At 42.8% G+C, this 27538-nt stretch overlaps 1 protein-coding gene across 1 annotated transcript in view; it reads right to left on the bottom strand.

The window, feature by feature from the left end:
* chrm4a (cholinergic receptor, muscarinic 4a) overlaps positions 1-26365 on the bottom strand; it is a gene marked incomplete at its 3' end in the record, with an annotated part of 47747 nt that extends 21382 nt beyond the window's left edge. Inside the window, exon 1 of the mRNA XM_080422529.1 lies at positions 26312-26365. Within this exon, the coding sequence (XP_080278655.1) occupies positions 26312-26345 (34 nt within the window). The 5' untranslated portion in view covers positions 26346-26365. The remainder of the gene's footprint in view (positions 1-26311) is intronic.
* Positions 26366-27538: the final 1173 nt, after the last annotated feature.

Here is a 27538-nt window from a genome sequence, read left to right as displayed (position 1 = left end):
CCACTGAAGAACTGTAGCCAGACTAGCCATTGTAAAACAGTGCAAAATGCATCGTTTCCATAGGCTTCCACTGATGTTATTGGGATTAATGTTTCAGCACAACTTCAGGCAGCGTTTCAGAGACGCACAGAAGCACATAATCTGTGCTTCTCTGCGTTATACAGTATAGCACATCTGAAAATAACACAAGTTGACCCAAAGTGCTTTGTAATTTAGAGGTATAGCCCAATCAGGGTTTGATTTGCTGGGGGGGATAGGCAAGAATCCAAGCCTCTGCTTTTGATGTCCCCCTTCTTATCTGGTCATTCATTTTTATGACCGGTGGATTTATTTTTTTATCCCTGATTCTGGTCTGAAAGAATAGAACACAGTACATGCATTTCCTTTTGGTAAATGTAGAATGTCTGATATATTTGATATTTATGTTTGATGATATCACAATTTAACCATTTTATTAAAAATGTATGATAACCGCATTAACCCAGGCCTCCCTATTTTGGGCAAATTTGGGCAAATTGGTTAATAGCTAATAGTGTTAGCGAATCTACAAGCTCACAATGCTTAACGATGCACTGTGAGCTTGTATATCGCCTATTTTCACTATATTTGTCGTACGAAGAAGTATTTAAGTGGTTAAGAAGGGGTTAAGTGGTTAAGAAAATGTCCGCCCTGTTTTTTGTTTTGTTTTGTTTCTTAACAAATCTAAGCCTGGATGTAATGTAGAACCATCATGCCAGTGTCCATTTAAATACCAAAAGAGAGAGTTTAGTAAAGTTTCTCTGAAGGTGATGACCTTCCTCAAACACTGTCCTCCATTCTCTGACGCCCTTCAGCAAAATGTCTATCCTTCTCTCAACTTCCTGTGAATCGGCAGGGTCTCCCTCATTTTCTCCATTTCTTCATCTGTCCGCTCTCTCTCTCATTCTTTCTTTCTCTCTCTCTCTCTCTGTCTGGGCCAACTCGACTCGCCTCCAGATTTTTAAAAAAGAAAAGGAAAGAAAGTTCAGCTAAGGATAAGGATAAGCACATATTGGTGCCTGGAAGCGATACTCCAAATAAATGCCACCGTCAATATATTATGCATGTGTGTGGATATGAGGGAGAGAGGGGGAGAGAGAGAGAGAGAGAGAGAGAGAGAGAGAGAGAGAGAGAGAGAGAGAGAGAGAGAGAGAGAGAGAGAGAGAGAGAGACAGACAGACAGACAGACAGACAGACAGACAGACAGACAGACAGACAGACAGACAGACAGACAGACAGACAGACAGACAGACAGACAGACAAAGAGAGAGAATGGGGGAGCAGGCAAAACTATACAGTAGATTACTAAACTGGTTTTCAAAGTGAGGTCCAGGGACCCCCAGGGGTTCTGGAGCGGGTCCCCAGCTAAATGAGGAAGAGTCTAAACACAGTACATCAATTCAGTGGCATAGCCAGAACGCTAGCGTAGGCTGGGCCTAGGCAGGAGCGGGTGGGCACGCATGCACGCGCGTGCATGTGTACCCAGACCGTGCGTGCGCAAACGGAAAATTTGCAGTTTTTGGTGGGTTTTGGGTCCTTTTTTTGCGGGTTTGTGACGGATTTCGGATACACTGTTATCAAAATGGCTGAATATGGTAGGGCCCAACCGTGGCTACTCCCCTGTATCATTTTGTGGGGTCCTTGACATGAAAATGTTTGAGAGCCACTGACTTAACACGTTACTGTCATCTCCAACATTACTGTCTGTCTGCAAAAATGGATTCTGTCATTCAAATGCATGGGATTATAAATGCTGCCATGAATCTCACAGAGTTTGGACTGTGGGTTGAAAAAACAAGAACAAGATCAGCTTTGTTTGCGTTCATTTACGGGCTAAAAAGACGTAAGTCATTGAGCATATTTTGAATGAACAATTTCTAGTCAATGGGGCAATTAGTTTAGATTTCTCGCCCACTCGTTAACTACACGACCCAAACCTCTACCAAAGTGGTCTAGCCCTTTAAACCCTATATACTTCTTTCAGTCTGACCAGAAGCAGGGATAAAACCTATCCCCACCCGTGCTAAAAAATGATTTAGGAGGGATATCAGAAGCAGATCGAGGCATCCGCCCGAGCAAATCGAACTCAGGTTGTAACGGCCACAGACTGATTAGACTGAGATGCCATATAGGAAATCAAGACACTGGCTAATCACTCCTTGGGTTATTAGCTGATTGCAAAATGTTTTCAAACTGCTGTGTCATACGCTGAGTGTGCGAAAATGTGCATGTGTTGTAAACATGTGTTGTAAACACTTTTCAAACAGGAAACCCCTGGATGTAGGCTACGTTGTCCCGGACTGCACTGTTTCAGTGTTCATTTAACACTCAAGAGTGTGAAAATGGACCCGTAACACTCGGGATATTGCAGTATTGGTGTGTTGAAAAAGTATTTGTTGTGACGTCACATGTTAAATTTGTACGTTTTAAATTAGACGGAAGGAACAAAATATGTGAACATAGAAGTTAATTTAATTCATTTTCACAAATGAAGACAGACACAGAGAGAGAGAGAGAGAGAGAAAGGAAAAAAGGATGGAAACAAAGAGAGGCGGAGAGAGAGAGAGAGAGAGAGAGAGAGAGAGAGAGAGAGAGAGAGAGAGAGAGAGAGAGAGAGAGAGAGAGAGAGAGAGAGAGAGAGAGAGAGTTGGAAGTAATAGAGGGAAAAAAGGGAATCACTCTTGGGTGAATCCTGAGGCTGATTGTTCTTTGATGAGCCTGTCTGTCACACTCATAATCTCACACACACACACACACACACACACACACACACACACACACACACACACACACACACACACACACACACACACACACACACACACACAGTCTGATATTCAAGCGCACACTGACACTCATGAAGATCGACATGCATAAGTTCACCACATTTATGCTTGCATAAAGGCACACACACACACACACACACACACACACACACACACACACACACACACACACACACACACACACACACACACACACACACACACACACACACACACACACACACACACACACACACACACACACACACAGGGTGGAGAGCGATAAAGCATCATTATGCACACACACAAAATCGTACAGTACACACAGGCATCTACTGGCACGTGAAAATATACTGTATGGATACCAGTGCGTACATAATGCGGATGCATGCACCTACTGTACTGTACATACAGTATGTAAATGCAAGTACACAAATGCGGAGGCAGTTGATGTAGTTTCATCATATAGCCTGGTCTTTGCCTATCCATGCGCAACAGCACTGCATGTACAATCTCTGATGGATGAATGAATGAATGGATAAATGAATCTATGTATGTATGTATGGATGGATGGATGGATGGATGGATGGATGGATGGACGGACAGATGAATAGATCTATAGTGGTAAGTGAAATGGAAGAGAGGTTCCCGCATTGACCCAAAATCAGTCTGTAAAACGACAGCAGCTAATGAATAAACTAATGGACGAATCGATGAATGAGGCAACAGCAAGGCTGAATGAACGAGCTAATGAATGAATTCAGTGGACACAGGCTCCTTCCTTGAAAAAATGAAGAAAAAACAAACAGATCATGGTTGAATGGAGAAATGGAGTATGTACGTGATTCTATTCATTGGAATTAATGTACACAAATGATTAATTGAACAAATGCACGGATGAATGAATAAACGAATGTCACGCTACATTAGCGTGAAATCGTCCCGGCATATTCAATACCTATCAATCACAATCAATCTTCACTGGGGGACAAAAACGTCATCATTAGAGGAGAGTTTGATTGGCTCCATCGCATCAGAGTTGCTTTCTGTCGGGTCTGTCTGGCAGCAATCAGTCACCAATTCAAATAACTCAACTTCTTTATCTCTTCCCTGTCTGATCTATTCATCATCAGCTTTTATTTTCCTCCTTTCCTCTGCTCCTCTCCTGCTGTCTGTCATTTTCTCTCTTTGCTCCTTGGGGGAAACATTAAAGTCAACGCACTCGTCTTTCTTCCTTCTCTCTGAAGATGCCGCCTGGACGGACTCAGAAAGGCAATATCAAAGGGTTCAAGGAAAACGGTGAAGTGTTTCCATTTTCCCAGCCATATGATATGATAGACAGACCAATAGAAAGAGGCACTGAAGTCTGCATGCACAAATCTTTCAAGACCACCTGGAGCAGGGTTCGATTTGTTATGGTAATCCATGTGTCTGCTTTTGATATCTTACACTGTTCATTCATTGGGTATATGTCAAGGCATATAGCCCAGCATCCGGCTTTGAAATTGAGTCTATATAGGAAGTGACAGTTCATATGAATGGCCTGTAGTTTCGCTGTTTTATCCCTGCTGGTGTCAGAAAGAATTTTTCTCCATTCAGGTTTTTGACGAACTTTAGACTAAATATCTTACCTATTAAACATTGTCATAAATACTATATGCTTCCAGTCGCTAGTTTAAAGTCTACTTTCAATCACCATGATATGCGTTTTGGTAAATTGTGGTCCCATTTATTTTAAAGTTGATGATAAAGTAGGGTATGCTCTAGGAGGGGCGGGATGATTTGATTGACAAGCTACACAACCAATAGCATTCATTCCCTGCCCCCGCTCTTGATTGACAAGTTATCCAACCAATAGCATTCATTTCCGGTTGCATAGGATATGACCCGATATAGAAAGATGGCGGATTTGAAATTGCTGAAAAATAGGCTTCATTTACAGTCTGAACAGTCTATGGGCGTAACGCTGTCCATTCTTTTTACAGTCTATGGTTCGAACCCACCGCAGTGCATCCGGTTTGGCTGAGTGTCTATACGAATACATTTGGCAGTGTTCAGGGAGGAAAGCCGGAGAGGAAGGGTGATCTTTGTACGATGTGCGTACTCCTGTCAGCAGGGTTTTTATCGGGGGGATACCCCCGGAGGGGGCTCCTCACTGGCAGGTGAGCCAGAAGGGAACACAAAAGTGTTCATCATCATGACTTAATTGGAGAGAAAAAAAGGGGTAAAAATGATTGGATTGGATTTGGATTGAATTTTTCCATTGCGATGGAAGGTGTTGTGAGCTTGTAGATCGGCTATTTTCACTATTTCACGTACGATATATACTGTAGGGCTTAAGTGGTTAAGAAAATGTCCCCGCCTCGAACCCTGACCAGAAGTCACTCTGTCACAGCTGCTCAGTATTTCTGCCTAATACACTCCAGTCTCCAACCCTCCTTCCATCCCTTAAGTCTCATCCAACATCTAGGATCACTGGTTATCAATAATAGAAAAGTATATACAGTACAGTAGCCTACATTCACTCTCTCCTCTGTATATCTCATTCAGTCTCCCACTCTCTCTTTCTCACCCTTCATCTCTCTCATCTCTCACACTGACCCCCTTCTATTCCCTTTGTTCGTATTCCATCTATCCCTCCTTTATCAATAATGGAGAAATGCATACATTCATCCCGTCGCTGCATATCAATAATACAATGCCGTCACACATGGGAATGTCTATTTATACACTTTACACCAGGCAGGTCAATAAATGATGACTATTAAATATTACAGTAAGTGTCACATTGAGACTTCAGTGTCCTCTCCTCTACGTGTCTCCTCAAGACATATGATATGCCTAAGAATGGAACGCATGGGGATGATGGAAAACAGGAAGAGAAAGAGTGAATGTGAATCAGTAACCTACTGTAGGAAGAAAGGAAGTGAGGGAAAGGAGGAAACAGAAGGGAACAAGTGAGCAGAGCTGGGTGGAGTAGCCAAAAACTGTACTTGAGTAAAAGTATTGCTACTTTAAATTAATGACCAAAGTAGAAGTAGAAGTAGTCATCCAAATGATTACTATGAGTAAGAAAGTGTAGTCAAAAGACAACTCAAGTCCTGAGTTACTTAATATGATCTGATGTATTGGACAGTGTTGGTCTCTGATAACTGTATAGAGAGGCAAGAGGGAAGCACACATTTTGTTTGGACTTCAACTCCTGTATGATTTAAACACAGAATCTGAAACCAGGTTACAGGAACAGACAATTTTAGGCCGACCTAAATCCACTTGCAACCATGGTAGTCCATCTGTGCAGATTTATGGGTTTTGTACTACTGTCTGTAGATACAGTATGGTTTTCAATTTGTATAAATATACAGTATATATACATTTTATAGTAGATATTGATATTTTACCAAATGCTAACTTGTACTATTGTAATTGCACTGATGAATATAAATGCACTATCGTTATTTTCTAAGTTTTCAGATTCCGGACCGTTGGACACGAAAGTTACAGATTACAGCTTTAACAGTTTGAGTGGCTGAAACAGGTACGTTATGTGAAGGCTATCGATTGGCCTCATTTTATAGGTGGGTGTACAGGAAAAACAGATTGTACGAGGAACTGAACGAGGGCACAATTTAGTATTAAGCACAATATATATATACAGGCTAAATCTAGTTACACAGAGGCAGCTCAGCTGACAAGGCAATATTTCACATTGACAGAAAAACAGATGGAGAGAGAGAGAGGAGAGAAGCACGAGAGACACAGAGAGGAAGAGAATGGCGAGAGAGAGGGAACAACCTTAAACAATGAAAAAGATAAAAGAAGAGGCGTAGAGAGAAGTTTGAAAGAGAGGAATCACATTGTGTTTGTCCACCAGATGCTGGCCATGACTTAACACATTTGAAGGCCGATGTGTTGATAAAAAATCATATAAAATGGGGGTTGTGTGGGTCGACCAACAGGTCTGGCAGGATCGGGTAAGCTAAGCTTACTAGAAAATATCACGGATCGGAGCGGGCAGGTCAACACACAAAACGTGTCTTTCCCTACGAGTTTGGGGGTTAGAAAGAAGAGGCTGCCAATGATGAAATGGCCGACTTAATTAAGAGGAATACAAATAGGTGATGCTAAGGTGAGCTGAAAAAGGTGCTAAAGGTGTGGGAGAGATTCAGGCCAGTTGACTTTTACGATGACACAATTACAGACTACATTACGTGCTTGAGTTGTAAGGCATTGTACAAATATCATGGCAGGTGACAGGTATATCAGGTATATCAAACCTAAATCGGCATTAATGTAATGGGCCTGCTAACCCCAGAGCCTAGCAAGCCCACACAACAATTTCCATCCAATCAGCCCCTTAATTACAGAATTAATGGAAAACAAGGTGCCACTTATGCTAAATCTAATGAGTTTGTGGAGTTGTGCTGCTCTGACTTGCACCCATTTGATGACATGTTCAGTAAGAGATGTTCTCAGTTCTTCTGTTTATTTATAGCCTGGCACTCAGTCCTGCAAATTGTGCTACTATAATGCATTAAGTTGGTGATTTGCCGGTCGGGTCTGGATGGTTGATCAACACATAATTATTTTTGCTGGTTGGGAACTGTAGATTGGCTCTCATAATGGTTCGGGTGGATGCAGGTATTAAAACACCCTACCGGTGCATCACTAATACACACACACACACACACACACACATCCTCTCTTTGTTCGTCTCCAAAATCTGTGTCCACATTGAATCTCGTGCTTTTGTCTACCTGTCTGGCACCCTCACACACTTTTGCCCTCTCTATCCAGATGTTCTATTCATTACACTGGCTAGCCCATGATGGATAACACAATGTAACATGATGACAAACTTGTCCCTCCATCCAGATGTTCAGATTTTGCAAGAGAAACAAGCGGCCAGGTCAACGAAAACAAGAAGTGACTAGGCCGCATGATCACACACACAGGGGGTCCCCGGCAAAATTACTTAATAAAGCATTAGTTTTACCACTTGACCCCTTATATAATCAGCTACTTGAAAATAGCTAAGTTCACAATGCGTCAACATCTTTTCAGATGGGGGTCCAAAGCCAAATATATAGTAATTTGGGGGTCCTTAACATGTCCTTCCTTGACATGTAACGTTTGAGAAGCACTGAGAAACAACATTAGGAAACAAGGCCAAATAAGCAACAACACTTTAGGAACAAGAGAAAAACCCTGCAACTACTGATATTTACAAGTAACTTTACAGAAAAACAACAAATAATAATCGGACTGGGCAACACTGTACACTAGCCCATGGATAACACAATGTAACATGCTGATGAACATGTTCCTCCATGCAGATGTTCTATTCATTACACTAGCCCATGGATAACACAATGTAACATGCTGACAAACATGCCCTTACATCCAGCCAACTGTAGCATTTCTATTGTTCAGTGAGTGAATCACCCACTGTACATCAGTCAATGGAGCACGGAATAATAGCCTTCTCACGACAGTCATTTTTGAGGGGATCTTACAGTAACCGTCCCCTACAGCAGTGATGAGCGTTGGGGGAGGGTCTGAACACTGATAAACAATGGGAGGTCCAAAAAAGTTGAGTTTGTCTTTGGTTTTGAGATGAAACAATAAGTAAGTAAGCTTGTTTTTGCTGAGTGCGGTCCTTGTATCCTTATGATTGTTCATTTCTAAAGAAATCCTTATCCATAAAGTAAAAGTGTTTTACACACACACACACACACACACACACACACACACACACACACACACACACACACACACACACTCTAAAAAAGAACGACAACAAAAAACACATTGTGGAGCTTGTAGAGCTAACATTTGAAAAAACTCTGTGCTACAAAATAAATATTTTCAGATGGGGTCCATGGTCCTTGTAATGATCAGCCGTTGATGACAGAAAAATGAAGTGACAGGCGTGTACACACAGTCGCAGCAGGCTTTTTAAGTGTTGTTGTTAGGTCATGGATGTGTGAATGTAGCGCTAATTGCTGCTAATGCTACTAATGTGGGGATTAAGATCAGTGATATCAATGTAAATGTGGCTAGCTACAGTATAATGGAATGCTGACATAGTTTTTGCGGCTTTGTTTTCTTTACTTGGCAGCCACATCAAACACTTCCCATCAGCAGGGAGAAAGGCCTACACACGCACAAGCACGGCACGCACACGCACACGCACACGCACACACACACACACACACACACACACACACACACACACACACACTTATGTACTGCATGTGTTATAGTCATTTTGTTATGGTTATTAGCTAATTGCTCATCTTGAAATTCGAGCAGCTCGTTTGCAACTTAAAGAGGAGCTAAAATCTCTGTTACTTCTTAATTTGGTACTCCTTCACACACACACACACACACGCACACGCACACGCACACGCACACGCACACGCACACGCACACGCACACACACAGTGCAGACAACAGGAACATAAAAAAAAACATTTCACATTTAAATTCATTCAGCTTCATTCATTCAGTGCTCCCACAGTACGTGTAGTTAGAGAGCGAGTCAGAGACGTCGGCCAAATGATAGACAGCACTTTGTGATTATAAGTGACAGTGTTATTAAATATCCACAGATTACAGTCCCACTTCCTTTTCATCAGACTGTAAATAGAACTTCCCATCATTTCCTCCCTCTCTCTCTCTCTCTCTCTCTCTCCCTCTCTCTCTCTCTCTCTCTCTCTCTCTCTCTCTCATATCTTTTTCATTTCTTTCTCCCCCATTTTAGTCATTGTCAATTCCCATGTTTGCATGGTCCCTGTCTGGGGAGAGCGTAGAGAAGAACCACATGTCCTCCGAGGCTCCGACACACATGGAGTCACCAGCCGCTTCTATTCAACTGAACTGACAGTAAGGAGTTTCACAGGGAGGACGTAATGAATGTAGAAAAACATGTCCCTCTCTGTTCTGCTCCCGGCCAGACAGACAGCCCCGAACCAACCTTTAGGAGTCACTGGTGCAGCGAGAGAGAACGCTCTCCCTTGCCAGCTTCCCACCCTCGAACATGGACCAACAGACCCTTTATCAAACCACATCACTGACATCACGCAGGCATGCGCGCGCAGACAGGTTGCAAAATAACAAAGTCAGGTATGAAAATACATTTTGATCCAGGGCCGGACTGGGACCAAAATTCAGCCCTGGCATTTTGGTCCGAACCGGCCCACCACCCCCCGGGCCGTTTTGTCAACGGGGGGGGGGGGGGGGCGTTTCACTGTTTCAGCCCAGCCCTGCACATGAACTCTGCAGCCGCACTGAGGCCCCTGCTGGAAAGCATCCCAGCCCAAACATTAACGTAACTAATAATTGGGCCGCGCGACCCGGAAATGATCGTAATAATCCTACAACGGCCCAGCGGCCCACCGGGCATTTGCCCGGTACGCCAAATGGCCAGTCCGCCGCTGTTTTGATCAAACTTCCGGCTGCAGTTTGCTTTCCAGAGTGGAGGAAGAAGGCTTAGAAGGTGTACTGTGAACTCAAAACACCGCCCCCCCAATGGCTGTGATTGGCTGAGACACGTGGCAGGAGCGGTGCTCACCAAAACAAGCGCTCCTCAAATCAACTGGTTTGGGAATCGCTTACACACAACCTGTGTGCGCAGTTTAATAAGGGTTTGTTGGTGTGCCCCAGCCAAGCTGGAGGCACTGTGGTGGGCAGGAAGGACAATTGCTCTCCTCAGAGAGAGAGACAGAGAGAGAGAGAGAGAGAGAGAGAGAGATGGTATCAGGGTTTGCCAGAGAGCAGAGAGAGCAGTGATTAATTAGTGTGGTTGCCCTAACAGGGCAACCAGACTATAGTAATCCTCCGACTTTATTATTATTATTTAGCTAGATAAACAATAGTTTAGATCGTCTCTCCTCCCACAGTTTATTTTTCCCAATTTAGTGCCATATGTCAAAATGACCGGCCTCACCGGGAATCGTGCGCTTGTATAAGGCTAAGAGATTGGTTGCATAGTTTTATTGATATTGATTTATTAGTGCATTAAATTTCCCCATCCACTTTAATGGAAAAGTGCAAAAACTCAAATTCAAGTATTTTTTTCTCAGAAACCGTAAGAGCTAGAGTTACCAGATTTGGAGGGGAGGTTCCTAATTTAGTCCGAAATTATTGATAAAATAATTACACTAATCGGCCACATGGTGGCGCTATAACAGCCCCCTTTACGTTTTGGCCTATAACTCTTGAACCGTAGGTCGTAAAATCAAAATTTCCTTTTCCCTAGATTCCTTGGGTCATGACGCATCTCCCCATATAGGCCACGCCCATTTGCGTCAGGATAGATTTTCCGCCATTTTGAATTTTCTTCAAAACACACTTTTAGCTCCTCCTCCCATATATTTTGTCCAAATTTAACAAAAATCGGTACACATGATCTCTGGGCCAATGCGATAAACATATCCAAACGGCATTTTGATAGTCCTTACCGTTCGTCCGTAAATGGCTTCCAAAGTTAGTGGGAGGGGCCCGTTTTACCAAAAATGCTACAAATCACGAACGAAACGTCCGGTCAATCCCAAATTTAAATCACATGTCGAGGGTGGTTTACTCAACGAATCCCCAAAATAATTTCCACTTTGACCCATAGAGGGCGCCACAAATGCCCAAAACGTAACCGTTTTATGCAAAAACATGATTTTTGGGGGATCAATCCTCTCAAAATGAAAAGCAAGTGATCTCAGGAGTGACGTGACAATGTAATTGCCGCAGCCTCCGACGGTATTCCTCCCAGCGTATTACTCGGGTCCCGGCGGCACCGACCCGCGAATCGCGTCGGCGCAACCACACTTTGCAATTGCCCTGAATTGCGACGCGTCTAGTTGTGCATGAGATGCAAAGATGGATGCAAAGAAAGGAATGGAGAGAGAGGGAGAGAGAACCAAAATAGCTTGAGGGATGGGAACGAGAAAGAGAAACATGGGTGTCAGAGAGAGAAGGGAGAGATGGCGAGATACGTGTACAGCATGTATCTCAGTTTAACTTGGGTGAACTTCACTGAGACATTGAGGTGGCCTGGCCTTGAATGTGTTTTTTAAGTAGAGAGTGTTTTGAAGCCCTGTTATCTGTTTGCTCCCAACCAGGCACAGAAAGCACAGATACCTGTTCTAGCAGAGGTCAAGTCAGCTCAACCTCATGCAAAGACCGGTGGCAGGTGGCCAAAATGTAACAAGTGAGATGTAACAAGAAATGGGAACCACAGACTTTTCAAAGTCAAAGTCTTCCAGTGCAGTGGTCCTGACACCTTTTCATTTCAATGACATCCCATGAGTGTACAACTGGAACCAAATATGATGCTAATGTTCTAAACACCATGTAAAGTATATACCTGCTGTCACATACCTATTCCACTTCTGCTCTATCCTCTCTCTTCTCACGGAATACTACAAGATAAATGGAAAGTGCACAAAATACAAAATACTTTCACCCACTTCCTTACGCTTGTAATCCTGTGATGTGATGAATAAAGCTGATTCTGATTTGTACACTCTCAGAGTTACAGACCTGTGGGCTCATACTCAATTGCACGATGCACTCCGCAAGGGGCGGAGCTAATAATCCCGAGGCCTTCTTGCACTTAGACTCTGCTAGACGGCCAATCAAAGTCACATGTCACAAACGGCGCGGTGATTACTGTTTGACAAGGCTTATTAGAGCCCGGCCCCCGTGAAGAAACACTGTTGCTGCTGTGCCAGCTAACTGATAAATAAAATAAATACAAGGCAGGATTCCGGTTACATTGTGAGAGCAGCTGAGTCACATATTTCTCAGCTGAGTCTGCCGAGTAATAGTCTGTCATTAAAATGATGGCACCGACTTGAACTGGGTCACACAATATGAACAACTTGGCAAATAACCCTACCAATTCATCTGTGTGTGTGTGTGTGTGTGTGTGTGCGTGCGTGAGTGCGTGCGATTTTATGCAAGCGTGAATGTGTGCTTTATTTATGTATATGTTTATTTGGACTAGAGAGCGCATAATAATGAACACCACACATACAATGCTGTGTAAATTAGACCCTCCAGAAAAACGCGGGCAATATGTGAAATATGCGATATGCGAAAAGTTGCGAAAAATGCGAAATATGTTAAAAGTTGCGAAATATGCGATGCGAAGCGCATATTATGCGATGCGATGTGCGTATTATGCGACGTGATGCGCATATTATGCGATGCGATGCGGCCTGTTTGAAAAAACGTTACTCCCGCATAATTATGCGCCATTTTGCTGATTATGCGGTAAATTCTGAGATCGCATAATCGCATTTTTCTGGAGGGTCTAGTAAATACACCGGATTTAGCAAGAATGCTAATTTCCATCCGTAGACCTTTTGACTTCAACTTCAAGTTTCTTGTCACATCACAAGTTTACACCATATATAAAACAGTGGGAAACAATGCACTATAAACCAGTGGTTTTCAAAGTGAGGTCCGGGTTCCAGGGGGTCCCCAGCTAAATGACTGATACTTAGGAACCAAATGGACCCATAAAGGTGTACAAATAGAACCAAATGAACCCTATACGGGTGCCTTTGGTTCCATTTGTAAACTCTCTGAGTTATGGGCCACCCTTGGCCTAATGTATATCAAACTGGGGGTCCTTGAAACGAAAAGGTTGGAGAACCACCACTGCTCTAAACTACTGGGTAATAAAGAAGCCCTTTGGGTATTTTCAGTTCAAGTGCTGCTGCCCCATATGATCATCCAATCAAGCAGCATCTTCCTCACTATAGGATTCCATCAGCTGCTCAATCATTGTCCCAGTGTGACTTCCACAATCTAAATTTGTCCTGATTGTCAATTAATGAGGTAACTCTTTGCCAGTAGCCTCAACAGTCTGGGTCCTATCCTAGACTCTAAGACAGGGAGAGGTCATCATACCGACAAGTAAATTGAGTACTGCAGAGCTATAACTGCCAATTTCGTGTGTGGGTGAGATCATCTCTAAGCTTTCACCTGCGTGGCATCTCAGACATTTGCTTCAGTGAACAACCTTTCATCAAACTATTTTCATCAGCAATAGAAATTTACTTTTTCATCCAAACTCCTTTGACCTTGGTGTGAGTATAACCACAGGATCAGATAGCCTGGGTTATTTTGGTTGGGAGAGCTAGGGTGTTAAATCACACACACCCACGCACACGCACCCGTACACTCACACACGCACACGCACACACACACACACACACACACACACACACACACACACACACACACACACACACACACACACGCACACACACACACACACACACACACATCAAAGGGTTGGCATGCATCCAGCTACCCAGTTGATGAGCCGTTGGGTCAAAAACAGACCCCGTGTCCAGCTAACAGCAGTCAGCAGATGCTGACACAGCCGCTGTGTTTTATAGCTCAAATATTCAAAGTGTATACACTCTGAATCATTTTTAGCTTCTAGTGCATGGCATGTCTGCTCTAACAATATGCTCGGCTTTCAGCAGTTTTATAAGAACACGCGCCGGTGCACTTGGTCCCACTGTAAACAATAAAGTAAGAAGAAGCTAACGCTGAAAGATGAGGCTCCCGGCGGACACGCAGTTGCGGACTTCATTTGCACAAGGAGAGAAATACATAAAAAGGAATTCCAGTGGCGGGTTGGGCACAGTCAAATGTAAAGTTGGAGAAGTTGGAAAGCCTACCGTACAAATTCAGCAAACTTCAACTCAAATATTTATCCAAGTGCTACAAGAAGAATTGTGATCATGGCCACAATGGTGTATTTCTGTACAATATACAGCTGAACTACACATGGGTGTAATGGTAGAGTTTATCTCTACTTCAAACCCAATATGTTGTGAGTTCAGAAAGTGCAAACTAAATGGAAGAGACAGAGGGAATGAGAGAGAGAAATAGATTACTTCTATCTTCTCTCTAATCTTAGTTTGAGACAGACAATCATTGGTTCAAAAGAATAAAAGTCTGCACAACAGTATTGCTCCTAAAAGCGATTTTTTTAAAGTGGGTACAAACAGATTTGGCTGTAAAGTATACTTTTGATGCATTCAACATTTATTTTCTTAGCGAAATGTATTATTTGGCGTATTTCAGATCAATGAGGGAGTGAGAAGTTCCCCACTCATACAGGTTATTTTATGAGAGTATGGATCTAATAGCGACGCTGAATGCACAGAGTCAAGAAAGAAGTTGTTCTTTCAAAAGGTAAGGCTACTGAATGATGTATTATACAACAGGTAGTTCCGACCAAGCAATCTGATTGGTTGAAATAGCTTTCTAGCCGTGATTCAAACCAGCATCATATCACGGGCCTAATCACATTAAATAAATCACTCCGCACTGCAGTCCGCACCTGATTAGACCATATATGACACAGCTGTGCTGTGAAGTCACGCTGTGACTGTCCCACGTAGGAAAACAAACAGACAGTACCCACCGCCGCCACCGGGCGGAGAACAAACAGCTACGCAAGATGGACTATGTTGTTAATTTTGACTTATTTGGTGGACTTACTGTTGATCAATGGTTAGAAGAGAGCACACTAAATCGCCTAAAATCCTATAATAAAAGGAATAACTGGAAAAAAGTGTGCTTTATTTCAATGGTAACATCCATACTGTATAAATATCCTCCTGTGTTAAAGTAAAATTACTCCCATTTCGTTAACAGTCCAGTGTATGTTATACTTTATCGTACGAAGGTATCGCACGGCAAAAATAGCCGATCTACAAGTTCACAAGGCATCGCCATCTTGACGCGTTGTGAGCTTGTAGATCAGTTATTTTGGCCACGTAACACGATGTACGACGGAGCATATAGCCTACTGGAATCAGCTGTGTTGATGAGACGAGAGTCAGAGAGACAGAGTGCTGCGCTGCCACAGGGACTATTTTGTCTCAGTCAAATAAACTCTTCTCTTTACAGGGAAACGGATAAGCGATTTTTTTAAATTATGAATTGCCCCACAATATGAATACATTTGGATGTGTTTTGTTGGTAACTGTTGTATAATCGCAATATTACACTCGAGGGTGTGCTTTACCTTACATTATTGTCACTTCTGTGATGCGGACGCGGAACTCGGCTGCGCCTCGTTCCTGGACCGCATCACAGGCGTGACAATAATGACGGTAAAGCACACCCTCTCGTGTAATATTGCTTAAGTATAACATTCAGAACCACAGAGGCGTGGAGAGCTTCAGAGAAAGGGAGACACAGAGACAGACAGAGAGATAACGACAGAGACACGATGTTAGCATGACATGTTGCATTGGTATGTGAGTTGCATTCAGATTTGGGCTCCAGTATAAGGGCCAATAGGGTATTTGTAGGTCCATGCCCGTCTACGGTACCACAGTGAGCCTGTGCTTTAGCTATAAGTTCATGTAGGCCGAAATAGATGGTGTCGATAGCCATAATACATTTCACTTTTTTATGCGTAACGTGGGAGGAGGTGGGCAAGTGAGGTCAATTCAGGCCTGACTGCAGCGGTGCTAACCTAGAGAACCTCTACAATGGAATGGATGAATATTCAGCAAATAGGCTTTCTCTTTACTTCATGCTTTATTCATATCTAAAACTACCACTACAGTTCCAATGTTTTATCAGCGTAGTTGATGTGATATGTAACACACCCACTATCTTTATAAAGCCTATGGCCAATTTTTACTTGAAGTCAAACGTTTCTTTGTTTTTTTTAACTTAATCAATGGTGAATCTTTCTAATAATAATTTCTTGCTATGCAATTTTGTAATCAGTTCCTGGCACTCCACTGCTTTTTCTTTACTTTTCCTTTCTTCAGTTATGCACAACACTAAAACTTCAGAGATTGGAGAGCTTTTCGCTATGGCTTATAAAGCATTTTTGGCTTGTGCCTACTACAGTATGCCCATGTATTGTTTATTGATGCCTATGAATTGTGTGTCTTGTTGTTTGTCAGTTTTTCTTGTATTTGCTTGTATTTTATGTGCTTCATAAATCTGACTTGACTTGACATAAAAGGCATGCCGTGTGCACAGCAAAAAGCTTTTCATGCTCTTAAGTAGAAGTTTCATTGTTGTGTGTGACTGAAAAAAGAAAGAAAATAAACTTGTGGAGTGACAGGTACTGACTATAAAATAGCCTGACAAGAAATTATTGATAAGGTTGTCAATGCTGACAGCAGACAGAGCCTGTACTTAAAAGAGTCAATGGATGGGTCAATGGATGGGGCATGGACTTCTTTCAGAGACCCGTTTTTCCCAGAATCTTTATTATTTTTTTACTTTTAGTCTTACTTGTGACTTTCTTGAAGTATTAGAAGGACTTGTCTCATGAACTGGCACACACATCCATTTGGGATTCATCATCTGGACTGGTTCAGTGTAAGACATAACATCGAGGCATTCTAACATGTTTTATGAATCCCACATTGTTTTTTCATAGGTTCTTGTCTCAGGAACCAAAGTCAACATGTCAGTAACTGCACTGAGTACCTGACACAACTCATGTCACCTTATCACCTCATCACATCTAACTAACTCCTGTCACCTCTTGTATTTGGACTTTGAAAAGACGTACAATATGTACATGATAAATGCTTTGCACGCACGCACGCACGCACACACACACACACACACACACACACACACACACACACACACACACACACACACACACACACACACACACACACACAAATCAACCCCTGCAACTTCCACTGGCAATTATCTACAATTAATCAATCCATTGGGGGATAAATCCATTAGTAATAACAGGAAATTACTCAAATTGAAAATAATAAATAAAACACACGCACGCATGCACTCACGCATAATGCAGGCAAATGATATAATAGTGGTACATCAGAGGCGGTTTTATTATTAGCGTTCCAGTAAACCAATCCATTATGGCATTAACATCAATTAGCATCCAATTCACTGTGCCTGACACAGGTTTTTACATACCTTGTATTATGCCCTGTACTGTACACAAAAATACTTTTTTGTCTTGTCTATGGTATGACTACGAGTCTAAAAGGCCCTTCCTAGTACTACCAAAATCATTGATTTCATCCGCCAGGGAGCATGAAACAAAAAACAGAATATCATATTATATCATATTAACTACTGGCTGGATTGCCATGGAATTTTCTGTGCACTGCCATAACGCCTGGAGGGTGAACCCTACTGATTTTGGTGAACCCACACAAGATATCTCATAACCAAATACTGTTGGCATGATTGCAGGAGGAATCCTACTCATTTTGTTGACCCCATGGCCTTTCCTCTAGCACCACCTTTAGGCACTTTGTTGTTGTCGTTTTCTGCACTCGCCCCTCCTCCCCTCCCCCGTGTAGATTGATCTCAGCAGTAAAGCGTTAAATGGATAATATCTGCAGGCATCGCTGTGTTAATTTGGGTCCATGTAAACCACTTTTTTGCTTGCTCACTATTTCTTGCAATCCACCTGAAGAATTCCATGTTTTATCACAGTACCAATTGCCTCAATATGCGGAAAGGAAGAGTCTCAGTGGGACGTCATACCCCCAAAGTGCAAAAACCTGTAGGCTGAAACCAGCTCCTCTCACTGTATCATTAATACATTTAAGTATATTAGTTCTGTGGGGGAAAACTACAGGTTGTTGAAAGAGAAAATAATTAGAGAGTTAGCATTTTTTATACAAAGCGCCTGGGCCAAAGCAAAGTTAACTTCTATAAAGAGCTCCACTGAGTTGAAAACTGAACTATTCATCTAAATAGTTCACGCTAAATCAATTCAGTTATTAGTGCCAGTTGTAGTGATGAAGTACTTTGTATTCTGCCGTTTAGAGGCTTTACAGCTGATTGCTGACGAATATCAGTCAATAGCTGAACAAATGTTACTTGTGCTTGAGAGTGCATAAGCCAAGTTAAACCATTAAAATGTCTGATTCAACATCAGTCTTAAAGTAAAACTTCTGTGGCTTCGACACAAGACATTGAATTGAGGAAAGCATTAGGGTTTCTTAAAGACACTGATGATGTCAGAGAACAGATGTTGGAATAAAAGACCAATCAATTCAATTCCAGAGCTACAGTTAGTAGCTTTTTATGACCAAAATGTCCTTTTACCATAATATCCATCATCCAGAACTATTTTCTAGTCTATCACATCATCAGTTAATCTAATTTGAGATCTGGACTATGACTTGAAGTTCTCTGGTTTTACGAGCATTTGCTCTCAAAGCCATTATAGGAACAATTAAGTGAGAGTGGTAGGTCCATTAAAAGTGGACTTTCCATCTCAAACCCATTTGATTCCATAATTGTTATGGGCACAGGGCGCTTCACTTATAGCTAACATTAATAAGCAATAGAATGTTTTAACCATTAACCACATACATCTCATTTTAGCCAGTTCGCGCGTCTTACTTGTTTATAGTTCTGTTAATGCTTGTGCTGGTGGCATAAAGTAAGTGCCAGAAAGTGAATGTGTGTGTGTGTGTGTGTGTGTGTGTGTGTGTGTGTGTGTGTGTGTGTGTGTGTGTGTGTGTGTGTGTGTGTGTGTGTGTGTGTGTGTGTGTGTGTGTGCGCACACGTGTGCGTGCGTGCACATACATACATAATATGTCCATTTCAGTTCGGTTGACGACCAATAATTTTCAGCATTGCTATATGTATCTGTCTTTCCTTATGTTATACTATAAGGTATAACTAACATGATTTGGAACAAAACAGAACACTGTAAGCACATAACATGGTCTAGTCTCCTCAAACTGTCCTCCTCGCCTTTCATTTGTTGTACTGTCCTCCTGTGTTTCCCTCCTCTCCTCATATCCTGTCCTCTCTCCTCCCCTAATCCCTTCTCTCTCCTTTTGTCTCCTCCTCCTCTCCTTCCTGGTTATCCTCTCCTCGCTCACACCAACTATCATCCCTCCATCCCTCTCTCTCTCTCTCTCGCTCTCTCTCTCTCTCACACAGTTAATGCCAGTTAACGACCGATGTGCCAATACCAACACCTGGGACTCGCACGCACGCACACACGCACGCACGCACGCACGCAATCTCTCTCTCTCTCTCTATAACATGGCAGCTGTGGTTTCCCCAAAAACTAGGCCATTAGAAGGGAGGGAGGAGAGAAGACAGCAGGAAAGAACAGAGAACAGGAGGAAACAAAAGAGCAGAAAAGAGACAACAACAGAAGAGACAGATACCGCGTGTGGCTGTGTGTGAGTGTTGTGGTGCAGGGCGGCCAGCCACCAGAGAATCTTCACAGAAATAGAGTCACAATCACATAATCCTGCAAGGCCCCCTCCATCAGCAGAAGGGAACAGGAACTGCTCTGAGGTCAGGTGGATGCCAAGCAGCACCGAATAAAGAGTTTTGACTCAATTGCCGAGAGCGTCTGATCCCCTGCCTGGTTCTGCTGGAAGTGTGTTCCCTGAAGGATGAAAGTTGACGGCTGTTTACAGAAAGCCTGCCTCCCTGTCAGCTGAGAGCTCAGTTAGGTTTTAAAAGGAGTAGCTACATCACTTATGCACCGTAAGCCAAAAGAAAGCTGACGCCTTTTATAATGTTATTTTATGAGACTTTATAATTGATGTGTGCTTGTCCCCGTTACCAAGGAAGCGAGACTAACATGAAAGTATGTTCATGTTAGAGGACTCTTGAATGTTTTTCTCTCTTTCTACTTAAGTTTCTTTTTTTCTTTATTGTTGGCCCCTCAAGCTAATGTCAATCACCTTGTTAAGACTGTCTTTGGTTCATTATGTTTTTTATTTATTTGTTCATTATGTTGTTTTATTTGTATTTGTATTTGTTTTAACCTGTATTAGGTAAATAGTCATTTGTATCATGTCAGCAAATATTAGTACCGGTAGATGGTGTTTACATATCTTCTAAAGTTATTGTGGGAGTGTCACAATGCTCTTCACTGTGGAGGTGCTGGTAGAGGCTGAACAAAATGTTATCTCATTATGTCCTCAACTTCATTAAAATGGGATTTGGGTGCAAAATCGGTGAAGCTGCACTATGCAAGATGTTCAGACAAAGATGTGTTTTATCAATCTTTATGATTTTTTTTTTACTGCAGTGAGCTTCAGTGGTCAGGAATAATCAGCCTAGTTTAGGTTAGAGTGTTAGGGACATTTTGGGGGATTGAGTCTGCCAATACTGCCGAAAGACCCGGATTTGTGTCAGCCTGAGATGAACTACTGCCCCTCCCTAGAAGGGAGGGGAGACCTTTGTTAAACCTGCAGGTGAAATTCAGTTTCAGCTTCACCCAGCTGATGACTGCTCAGATGGTCATGCAGAGCACACAGGTGGAACTGTAAGGGGTTAAGTCAGGTGTCTTGCTCAGGGACACTTCGACACCTAGACATGTGCCAGGAGGCGAACCAGTGTCCTTCTGCTTACCAGATGGCCTCTCTACTCACTCAGCTACGGCCACCCTGTGGCTGACGCCAGGGGAAAAAAGTCCCCTGTGCAGCCCTCCATTAGCAGACATGAAGACTGCTTGTGGTAGGGTTTTTGCACAGGGCCAATCTAACCATCAAGCCTTGAGGTTGAAACTCACAAGGAGGGAAGCTGCTTGAAAGCAGAGTAAGTACTGCTCAGAGCCAGCGTATGGAATTATTGTGCCAAATTTTAAAACTTACATAACATCACTTTAAGGCATTACTTGTGTCCTTTCATTGCCCTGTCAGACTCCACTTGTACTGTAAGCTGTGACGCTAAGCAGGCTGGGTGTGTATTCATGGTCACTGGTTCTGTTGCTATATGCAACAGCTGAAAACCTATTAGACACTGTTGTTATGTCTGCCATATGGGAAGATTTTGGCATGCAAAAGCTGTGTGCCGCTAAAGATAACGAGGGATTCCTAACACAGATTTCTTTCTTTAAATATCTACAAATTCTGAATGTTATCCGTTCACTTATCAAAGAAAGTAAGTGAATTATCTTAAATAGAGAATATATTTATGTCTCGGATTACAATTAAAGGTAGAAATAGTTACATTTATCTATATCTAAAGGAGGTTATTCATCTTCCTAACCTTTCCTATGGATTTCTCATATGAAAATACCTGGCCAGATATTAATGAAATAATACATTGAGGAGTTGACTGCTGGGAGGATGTGACGCATGCAGAGGTAAAAGCTATTCTTCCTAGTTCCACACCCCACTGAACAGGTACCCTAACAAGCCTGTAGGAGTTGCTAGTGCAGTGACAGAGAATTCCCTCCCCATCCGGCTTCCCACCTGCGAGCACTGGCAACTGTGTTCGTAGGAGCGGATGCAGCGCAGAGGATTCAAACCCCTAATGGTGGGCAGAAACTTCACCCCTGCACCACCCAGACGTCATTCATATATTCTTTCTAAAACTCTTATGTGTACAAACCAGAGAGAGAGAGAGAGGGACAGAGAGAGAATACAATACAGCCATACACAATACAAATTGCAAATGCCTATAATGTGCATCAGAATAAGCCGGTAATCATCCTCTCGCATCAAGAGTAGGCTAATGCAAACACAATGCCGTGGATTTTTACTTTTCTTAATGATGCTCTGCTCTCCTTCAGAACTCTGTTTCTTGCCACACCCCCACCTCACACACATACACACTTTTTTCCCCTCTGTCCTCATGATGTCTCAAACTGCCAAGATGCTTACAGAAATCCACAATGAACAAAAGCATGCTAGTTATATAACTGCCACGCGTGCGCACACAGCACACATAGACAGTGATGGGTGAAGGCTTCATAACAGGAATTGTATTGAAAGCCATTCAGAACTGTCACACATACAGTGCGCGCCCGCACGCACCCGCACCCGTACCCGCACCCGCACACACACACACACACACACACACACACACACACACACACACACACACACACACACATTTAAACTGGAATCTACAGGCTGTGGGCATACATGTACTGTCAAAATTACTGCTTGTTTGTATGTAGGTTACTGTGCTCCAGTGATGTTGCCTCAGGGGTACAGGGAGATGGAAAGGCTTAAAAGTGAGAATCCTACTGAAGAACACACATGCACACACTCAACACTCTAATGCATGCAGACACACATGAATACATGAACACACACACACACACACACACACACACACACACACACACACACACACACACACACACACACACACACACACACACACACACACACACACACACACACACACACACTTCAATGCTTAAAAGCCACACACCGGTGCATGTTGTACATGGATTCACACACACGGATAAAAGCACACATGCACACTACCAGACATAGGCTTCTTTACAGCTGTACGGTAGCTAATGCCAATGCTGAACTCTTCAAATACAAAGAGGAATTAATTGTTTGGAAAAACACACAATATCTAGCTGAAGAGGAGAGGAGAGGAGAGGAGAGGAGAGGAGAGGAGAGGAGAGGAGAGGAGAGGAGAGGAGAGGAGAGGAGAGAAACGGGCATTGGAGTCAAGTAATATAATGGAATAATGGAGAGCAGGGGAGAGGTGGAGAGAGGAGTATTACTGTATAGTGACCGAGTCACAATAGATTGAAGGAAAATACAGAAAAATACAGAAATAAATAAATAAAGGGAGTGGACAAGAAAAAAAGTTTGAATGTTCCCATCAGACCCCTGAAGCTCGCATTCAACTCGGGGCTATCAATCATTCTGTCTCTCCATGTCACCACGCTTTATTTCCTCCGCTCCATCATTCCATTTCTTTGTGTCCCTCTCTCTCTCTCTCTCTCTCACACTTTGCGATGTGCATGCGCGCACACACGCACACTTTAAGATTCCTCTCAGCGGAACGTCAATCAACCTTCCACTGCGTGTGGGATCTGGGATTTGGCATTTCCCCTGGTGTTTACACAACTACAGCACACACACACACACACACACACACACACACACACACACACACACACACACACACACACACACACACATTATTGATTGACACATTTAAACATTTAGAATCTACAGGCTCTGAGCATGTATTCTCAAAAATAATATTTTCTACTTTGCAGTTTTTGTCAGTTACTGTACATTTCTAAAATCATAGTACATAGTACAAAGTTACACATAACTGTATGTTTTAACCCATTCAAAAGCATCTGTGTCATTTTATACTTGGCAAGGAAAGCTAAAAAAAAAAGATCTGTTGCGTAATACATTTTGATCAACATGATACAGTGAGCATCAACAGCAGGCAGTTGTACATGATCATTTGAATTAATGTGCCAAAGCATTTGCAATTTGTTCAAAAATAATGAGAAATTGCTTTTATGATGTGACTAAATTATGGGAAGTTTGAACAAGTTGTTTCGATCATGTCAATTCTGATCTGAGAAGTGCACCAAATGCCACATTCTATATTGCTCTATCACATTCAAACATTAAAGCTGCAATCCATAACGTATTTATTGAATAAAACATTATTTTAACCAATCTGTATGAGGTGGTCTCCCTACTCTTCCATTGAGAAATGTATGCCGTGGTGTCAGGTAGGACATCTACTGGTTGACAAGTAGTACTGCCTGAAGCTCACGAATGCAATATCTGAATGAATCCATGGCAGGACATAACACTTACAGATTGCAGCTTTAACTGCGAGTTTAGCTCAGTTCCAGTCTAGTCTATTCTACACTGCCTTTATCGGCATTGTATTGTGTTTCTATTCTCTTGGTCTATTTATACAGTGCTGTTGTATTCAGCTCCTCGTGTCCCTCCCGTCTCTGCTGGTCTCTCCCTCTACTTGACTACATCTCAATTATCTGCCGGCATCTCTCCCTGTACTTGTCTTTGTCCAATTCCCCTCACTGCTGCTCTCTCCGCCACTACGTGTCCCTATCTCCCTGCACTTAGCTGGTCTCTCTCCCTCTATGTTGCTCTGTCTCCCTTCTCTGCTGGTCTTTCTCCCACTGTGTCTCCAACTCCCCTCTGCTGCTGGTCTCTCTCTGAGTGTCGCTGTCTGTCCACTTCTGTATCTCTCTCTCTCTCTCTCATATATGCATGCATCTGCTTCCCCTCTCCAATGGTCTTTCTCCCTCTACGTATCTCTCCTGTCACTGCTGGTCTCTCTCACGCCGCATGTGTTTTCACTCCCCTTTCTGCTGGCATCTCCCTGTATGTCAGTCTCTCAAGTGTCCCCTTTTGTCTCTCGAGAAGCTGACGCTTTATGTCTCATAATATTTGAGGACAGGGACTAGAGGTGAGGAGGTGACAAAAGCGGAGGACAGCAGAGCAGAAGTGCGAGATTTAGAGAGAAGAGCGGTGAGATGCACATGAGGAGAGGAGGATCCAGGGATGGGGGGGAAGTGGAGGAGGAGAGCAAAGGGGGAGGACAGGAGAGGAGAGGATAGAGATTGATGGGGAGCGGAGGAGAGCGCAACACATCATTCAGAGAACAGAGGAGAACGTGATGAGGGGAAGTGGACGAGAGGGGCGGAGGGGGGGAAGACAGGAGAGGAGAGGAGAGAAGAGAAAGGGGGAGGACAGGAGAGAAGAAGAGAGAGATTGACAGAGGTGGAGGAGAGCGCAAAGCCTGATCATTCAGAGAAGCGGAGTGGAGAGTCCAAGTTCCATGAACACTCTTCCGTCTCATTATCTCATCTCCTCTCCTCTCTTCCCTTCCCAGCCCATCTCTCTCTCGCTCTCCCCCCCCCCCTCTCTCTCTCTCTCTCTCTCTCTCTCTCTCTCAATTTCTTCCATTCCCCCCTTCTCTCTCCCCCCTTCTAGAGACCACATCTGCATTTCTCTCCCAACTTGCTGTTCTCTCTGTAAAATATCTCTCCTTCCTCTCACATCCCTGTCTCTTTCATTCTATCGCTCACCTCTCTCTTGCAGGTTCTCTCTCATCCCTCACCCCCCCCCCACACATCTCCATCTCCCACTCCCACTCCCCCTCTCTCTCATCCCGTCTTTCTTTCTCTCCCCCCCATCATGTTTTTGATGGCACTTTGTAGAAATGTTTCAGTTTCATGTGCTCAAGGCAACTGTTCATTCATGCAGCATTCCAATTATACATTCATTAATGATCATTCTAATCTTCTGATGAATCAAATGATCAATTACCTCCTAATCACAGAGAATTCCACGTTGTTATTCTTGTTGGTTTATTTTTTAGTTAATCAGTAGGCTACAACTTAAAACAGTCATAATTTAAATACTATAAGTAGTCTACTTTCATCGTAATGTGACTTGTTTGTGCGGTGTTTAAATGATGCTCTTTCAGTCATTTCAGTGAACATTGTTAGTTTGTCATTTAGCGCACATGAAGAGGTTGTTCCTACGTGAAAATTAAGCTTACAATTTGTCAATTTCTGCTTGTCTGTCTTATTTTTTTTCGTTTCAATTCCAATTTTAACACACTTTTTTTCGGAAGTTTTTTTTCCATTAAGCAACTGATTTTATTTTGTTTTATGTCTGTCTCACATGTGTGAATGTGTGCTGCACACAAACTTAATCAGAACAAACGAAACGAACGATGTCTGTTTAATGAAAAGTTGTTTTCAACATAATTGATGTTAATTGACTCACCGTTGAAGTTCCACAGGGGCATCAGGAGCCCCATGGTGGCTCCGGTGGTCCCGTTACCGTCGTTCATCATGTCCCCCGCATGTCACCGACAACCAGCCAGCCGGGTGAATTTAAAACTAAATCCACTTCTTCGCCACCGATCTTTCCCCCCGCTGTGTCTCCGTTTTCCGTTGCTCTTCTTTCCTCACTTCTCTGCTGTCTGTCCTCTACAGCGTCATTATGTTGTCTCTCTCTCTCTCTCTCTCTCTCTCTCTCTCTCTCTCTCTCTCTCTCTCTCTCTCCTCCTTTCCACTTGTCTTTTCTACTCGCCGCCTCCAACGCTCCCGTCTCTTTGACTTTTCCGTCGGTCAGTGGCAAACAGGAGTTAAAAATGTCTCCATCCCTCTCCTAAGCACTTGATTACAGTTAATTGATATCAGGTTTTCTTTATCAACCAATATCAGGCCCAATTTGATATAAAATCTACTCCCTTGGCAGTCATTTTGATAGATATACTAAATTTTTAGTCTTACTGGAAATTATTCCCATTAAAATTACTTAACAAAATAAAGGCTATATTAAAAAATAAAAACCAAAACTTTCAGGCGTTTGTTTGTTTTTTAATGTATCTTTTTTTGGAGTGGTGTTATAGCCTACAACACAACCACGAAGCAACCCCGCAAGTTTCAGCTTCCTAGTTCCTACCGTGTCCCTCTCTTGAGTAAGAGAAAACTGGAGAGAGAGACGGGGAAAGAGACGAGAGAGAGAGAGAGAGAGAGAGAGAGAGAGAGAGAGAGAGCCTCTTAATGATGTCATCCCATTCTCTAACCAATCGCTTGGTGTCGGTGAGCTTTGTTCTGGAGAAACCATATATATGTAAGCCTATGATCATTAAAATGACAGCACTGCTACATCCTCCATAATAGGGGAAGTAAAGTCTATTGCGCTGTAGAGGTGGTTCAAAATCAACAGGCTCCACTCACAAGTTTGAAACTATATTACACATCATTTTTTGCTTTCAGGGCCATTAGGAGTTTATAGTTTATCATTTAGATCACGTGGTTCTCAACCTGTGGGTCGGGACCCCCAGGAGGGTCACCACATGATTTTTGGGGGGTCCCCAGATGTGATAGTGAAGTGACAATTGAAGGACTTATAAGACTTTTTATAGCTCAAAATAGGAAAAAGAGACAATTTCTCAATCAAAAGTAATCAACAAATTATATAAAAACTGGTCAAACATTGGCC

This window comes from Gymnoscopelus braueri (genome assembly GCF_963280865.1).
Source record: "Gymnoscopelus braueri genome assembly, chromosome: 24".
Taxonomy (NCBI): Eukaryota; Metazoa; Chordata; class Actinopteri; order Myctophiformes; family Myctophidae; genus Gymnoscopelus; species Gymnoscopelus braueri.
Note: the sequence above shows the minus strand (reverse complement) of the source record. Positions and strands in the feature narration are given on the sequence as shown.